Genomic DNA, 6,000 nt, shown 5'->3' on the forward strand with positions numbered 1-6,000 from the left:
GACTTGTACACGGGCGTGGCAAAGGGGCTCTACAGCGCCCCCTGGAATACAGAGGGCCGTATATCATACATACTTGCATGTATACATATGAAACCCTGTCAACATGTTCTCAAGACATTGGGGATGAAAAATCGGTAGGGGGTTTTTGATATCTCGAACGGTTTGGCCGTGGCGAGGCGTTGAAATTATGTTGAGAAATGAGAAACAGGAAGTGTCTAATAACTTTTACATACTTTGTCTGATTTTGCTCAAACTTCAGCAGTTTATTCATTCAAGGAGTCTGATCACAAAGATGTGACTATTAGGAGTCAAAGTTATAGCGCCACCAACTGGCAGCAGGAAGTGTGTTACTTTTTAAACGCTTTGAATGCACCCTCTTATATTTACCCGATTTGCTTCAAACTTCATCAGAATAATGTAAAAATACGACCGATGTAAAACTATGAAGGGATTATTGATAACTAAAATAGTGTTGCCATGGCAACATGTCAAACTTTAATATTCTTTTCTGGTGTTTTTAAGGTCCTCGCCATGCCTAGAATGTATTGAAACTTAACACACACTTCAGAATTAATGATAGTTAGACAATGGCAGCAGCTCATAAAAGGGCGTGGAAGAGGCACTCTATAGCGCCACCTTTTGACAAAACTTGAGGGGTTAGTTTTAGCTACAGACACCAAACTCAGTACGTACATTGTTCTCATCAAGACGGACAACTTTCTAATTTACAGTCATCAGCTACGACCAACAGGAAGTCAGCTATTTTGCTTTGAATGTGGATTTTTGGAAACATCAGGCTGTGAATTAATGCATACTCCTCAGAGGAGAATGATACTATACACACCAAACTTTGTCTACATGATGCCAATATACTGAAGATGCTAAATTGCGAACGGATATTAGATATCTTGAACAGTATTGCAGTGGCGATTTATTAAAGTAACAGTAAAAAACATAGCTGTAATTTTCTTATATTTTTAAAAGTGCAGCTTCCAAACACTTCAAAACTTTTTTATATACAGAGAACAAGTCGTTCTGAGGAAATATGCACAGTTTCACGACTTTACAACGCTCTATGGACAACAGAAAATTAAAAAACTATCAGACATCTGATTTCACTCTGCCTCTGTGTGAGGAAGGGGGAGGGGGGACTGGGTGAGTGTGGGGGTGAGTGTGTGTGTTGAGTGTGGGGGTGAGTGTGTGTGTTGAGTGTGTGTGTTGAGTGAGGGGGTGAGTGTGTGTGTCGAGCGTGTGTGTCGAGCGTGTGTGTCGAGCGTGTGTGTCGAGCGTGTGTGTCGAGCGTGGGGGTGAGTGTGTGTGTGTGTGGGGGTGAGTGTGTGTTGAGTGTGTGTGTTGAGTGTGTGTGTTGAGTGTGTGTGTTGAGTGTGTGTGTGTCGAGCGCATGTGTCGAGCGCGTGTGTCGAGCGCGTGTGTCGAGCGCGTGTGTCGAGCGCGTGTGTCGAGTGTGTGTGTCGAGTGTGGGGGGTGAGTGTGTGTGTTGAGTGTGTGTGTTGAGTGTGTGTGTTGAGTGTGTGTGTTGAGTGAGGGGGTGAGTGTGTGTGTTGAGTGTGTGTGTGAGTGTGTCGAGCGTGTGTGTCGAGCGTGTGTGTCGAGCGTGTGTGTCGAGCGTGTGTGTGTGTGTGGGGGTGAGTGTGTGTTGAGTGTGTGTGTTGAGTGTGTGTGTTGAGTGTGTGTGTTGAGTGTGTGTCGAGTGTGTGTGTCGAGTGTGTGTGTCGAGTGTGTGTGTCGAGTGTGTGTGTCGAGCGTGGGGGTGAGTGTGTGTGTTGAGTGTGTGTGTTGAGTGTGTGTGTTGAGTGTGTGTGTTGAGTGTGTGTGTGAGTGTGTCGAGCGTGTGTGTCGAGCGTGTGTGTCGAGCGTGTGTGTCGAGCGTGTGTGTGTGTGGGGGTGAGTGTGTGTTGAGTGTGTGTGTTGAGTGTGTGTGTTGAGTGTTGAGTGTGTGTGTTGAGTGTGTGTGTTGAGTGTGTGTGTTGAGTGTGTGTGTTGAGTGTTGAGTGTGTGTGTTGAGTGTGTGTGTTGAGTGTGGGGGTGAGTGTGTGTTGAGTGTGTGTGTTGAGTGAGGGGGTGAGTGTGTGTGTTGAGTGTGTGTGTGTGTGGGGGTGAGTGTGTGTTGAGTGTGTGTGTTGAGTGTGGGGGTGAGTGTGTGTGTGGGGGTGAGTGTGTGTTGAGTGTGTGTGTTGAGTGTGTGTGTTGAGTGTGTGTGTTGAGTGTGTGTGTTGAGTGTGTGTGTTGAGTGTGGGGGTGAGAGAGAGAGAGAGAGAGACTTTTAAACATAATCAAATAATCAGTAATTTTGTTGTTTTTTTTTTCTCTTTTCACTACAGCTTAAGAAATGTCTTGGGCCTTATCCTTTTCTGTCAGTTTTAGAGACAAATAAATCCTAGAACCAGTTAATTTGTAGGGCGCTGACATCATTTTATATAATTAGGTTAATAATTATGTTAATTACGACATAAAAAGATCAAAAGATACAGACACGTGGACTTATACATTTTTGTGCTGCAAATAATAATTTCAGACTCATTTGAAACTGACCTGTGACCTCCTGTGACATGACGTTCATCTGAGTTTCCATAGTCTCATGGATGTAACACTCACAGATGAAGGGTAACACTTTATAATAACTGCACTCTATGAATCATTAGGTAAGCATGAGTAAATGGTGAGTTCATCCTTTATAAAGCCTTGTCCCAACATTCATAGTCATTAGTAAGCAGTTTATAAATACAGCTATAAATGCCTTGCTCTTGATTTATAAGCGCGTCTGTTACAAAGGAGATTAAAGGCTCAGTTATCCTTCTAACAAAAACAAATAAATAAATAAATAAATGAACACAACACCGAGGGATACAGAACTCAGAAATATTTATTTTATTCATTTGTACACTTCATTTTTATTTCTATGAAATTGCAGAGGTTTATTTTTCATTTTTTATCAAGTGTACAGCTGTACAGTTTCATTTTTTGCATCTTGAAAAAATATTTCTGTGTTCTGTATCCCTCTGTGTTGTGTTTAACTTTTCTGTTTGGAAGATAAATGATCCTTTAAATTTGCTTTGTAAATGCTTTACAAGGTATAAATAGTCCTCACTTTAGATGAGCTCACAAAAATAGATGGCTGGCAACTACTAAATGTTTTATAACAACCTGATTTAATCATGAATTACAGCAGGAATATGTGTCAATAAAGCAGTTATTAACACACTGAGCAACTATTATCATGTGTCTAAATAATAAGATTTATATATGTACATTTGAAATAGTTTATTAATCATTTACTTACACTTTCTTAATGATCTTATCAACCACTGACAACTCCTAAATAACTGGTTTGTAATTTGATTGGACAGAACTTTATTCATCCCGAGGGAAATGTTTATGCCAGAGGTTGCTCATATAGATATATCACAACAGTGTAGGAATAAAAGACAATATATTAATAAAGTAGTAAAATAGAAGTGAAATAGAAAAATAGAGTGAAAAGTAGAAAGTGACATTACACACGATATTGCACTTTATATTGCACCTTCAAATGGTAGAATAGCAGAACAATGATAACACCCATAATGCACTGCACATTATTATTCACATTGATATAGAAAAGTAATAAATAATAACAAGAGCAATATTGTGCAGTAATGATCACTTTCACACTGTGGATACAGATTTAACAGCGCACACACACACACACACACACACACACACACACACAAAGAGGGAAAAAAATATTAACATAAATTGTTGTAGTTTTGATATTATGGGGACAAAATTGGTGTTAAACGTTTAGGTACAGATCTAAAAGTCTCCTGTCTCTCTCTCTCTCTCTCTCTCTCACACACACACACACACACACACACACACACACACAGTACATGCAAAATGATCTAAGTAAAAGGATAAATTATATTTGTGTATGTTTGTGTTTGAGATGTCAGTGTTCTGATATATCATCATTTCTCTCCCAGGCTGCATTCGTGTAATCTCACAGAGGAAAGCTGTAGAGCTCTGTCCTCAGTTCTCAGCTCAAACTCCTCCAGTCTGAGAGAACTGGACCTGAGTTACAATATTAACCTGCAGGATTCAGGAGTGAAGCTGCTCTCTGCTGGACTGGAGAATCCACACTGTACACTGGAGACACTGAGGTCAGATCATCACTTTCACACTGTGGATCCTGCATTTGTGTCATATGGCTGTTTTAGATTAATAAAATGTTGTCTGTCCTGGAGCACAATTTTAATAGAGCAGCAATAACTGCTATAGTTTTCCAGATTCAAAAATAACAAACAGTGAAATAGACGTGTAACAATCTGGATTTACTTCTGGCTTTCATACACACACTTCGTGGGCTGTGAAGCATTGTGTGTGTGTGTGTGTGTGTGTGTTGATCTATAAATGTTGATCTCTCTACAGGCTGGAATACTGCAGTATTACAGGTGAAGGTTGTGCTGCTCTGGTTTCAGCTCTGAAGTCAAACACCTCATCACACCTGAGAGAACTGAATCTGAACCTCAATAAACCAGGAGAATCAGGAGTGAAGCTGCTCTCTGATCTACTGAAGGATCCACACTGTAAACTGGAGAAACTACAGTGAGTTACTGACTGAAACACACACACACACACACACACACACACACACACACACAGTAACAGTGATTTTTACTGATTATGTAGTTTAATCATTTCTGTTTGTTTTATAGTTTAATATGTGTATTCGGGGCTCTGAATATAAATACTGTACTTTACACACACACACACACACACACACACACACACACACACACACACACACACACACAGTGTTTACACTGATTTTCTTGTGAGGAATCTGATGACTGATTCTGATAAACATTTGATCAAATCTGATCGTTCTGCTCTTTTCTCTTTCTTTACAGATTTGAGCCGCTTTAATTCTGATCTGATCTGATCTGAGTCTCACACACAGAGGATGATGAGGAGAAACTCTTACAGTACAAAGTGTTTGAAAAACATGATCATTTAGTGATAATCAGATGGTGTACAACATGTCAGCACTTCTGCTTCTCTAGTTGTTTGTAAAAATGCACCAGCTGAGATAAATAAACTTTAACTGTACAGTAATGAATCTTTTCTTATTAACAGCAAAACAGAAACTGTTAATGCACTTATAATGACATTTAATAGTTTTGTATATACAGTATGTTCATGTTTTTCCATTTACATTAGCAGAAGGAAACATTTATGTTTAAATCACATTATAAATATCTTATAGTATCAGTTCAATGCAGTAATTTGGTCATTGCTCAAAGTTATACACTGTTTATACACTGAGTTAAAGTCATTTGTTTCCTACTGAAGTTGTTAGAAAATTAAGATTAGAAAAGTTTAATTTAGTCGACTCTGTACATAATTATGTTTTAAATTTATTAAATCGTGTGTTTATATATTTTTAATTGTTTTTTATTTGTGTGTGTGTGTGTGTGTGTGTGTGTGTTTGCACCTGAGTCTGTATCCATGCTGTAATATAGTGCTGTGTTTGACTTAACTTGAATGGTGAGTGTCATTTTGGCCTGGAAAAAACATGCACACCTCCATGTTCATCTTTTGTTAGCAATAAGCTAGCCAGCTAACTCTGATGAGTGATGTATATTTACCTCCTCAACACAGCACACTGTATAGTCAGTATTATAGAACATAATAACCCTCAAGGATTATTACAGAGAATCTACAAAGAATGTGTCATCATTAGCATAATGTTGAATAAATGCCTAAAATATAAAAAATTATTTAAAAATATATATAAAATACCTGCTAGAGATAGACTTTAAGCTAGCTAGCACAGTGCAGTCAAGTTTCTATGATACTGTGTGTGTTTTTAGACTTGAAACATCAATTAGCATGGTAAGTATTAATTAGCAGTATTTAAACTCATTGCTATGAATAAACCTACAGGCTTTGCTCCAACAAAAACAATGTACAGTGTGAGGCGTCATGGCAACAACAAAC

The 6,000-nt window shown here is 38.7% G+C and overlaps 1 protein-coding gene across 2 annotated transcripts in view; it reads left to right on the forward strand.

Annotated features, from left to right (window-relative positions):
* Window positions 1-5,447, forward strand: part of LOC117597510 (NACHT, LRR and PYD domains-containing protein 12-like) — a 65,575-nt gene extending 60,128 nt beyond the window's left edge. For both annotated transcript variants that reach the window (XM_053235762.1, XM_053235759.1), the window contains 3 exons: window positions 3,984-4,160; window positions 4,429-4,605; window positions 4,911-5,447. In XM_053235762.1, coding sequence (XP_053091737.1) covers window positions 3,984-4,160; window positions 4,429-4,605; window positions 4,911-4,926 — 370 coding nt within the window. In that variant the 3' untranslated portion in view covers window positions 4,927-5,447. The remainder of the gene's footprint in view (window positions 1-3,983; window positions 4,161-4,428; window positions 4,606-4,910) is intronic.
* The last annotated feature ends 553 nt before the right edge of the window (window positions 5,448-6,000 follow it).

The sequence above is a fragment of the Pangasianodon hypophthalmus genome, chromosome 1 (genome assembly GCF_027358585.1).
Source record: "Pangasianodon hypophthalmus isolate fPanHyp1 chromosome 1, fPanHyp1.pri, whole genome shotgun sequence".
In the NCBI taxonomy this organism is placed as follows: Eukaryota; Metazoa; Chordata; class Actinopteri; order Siluriformes; family Pangasiidae; genus Pangasianodon; species Pangasianodon hypophthalmus.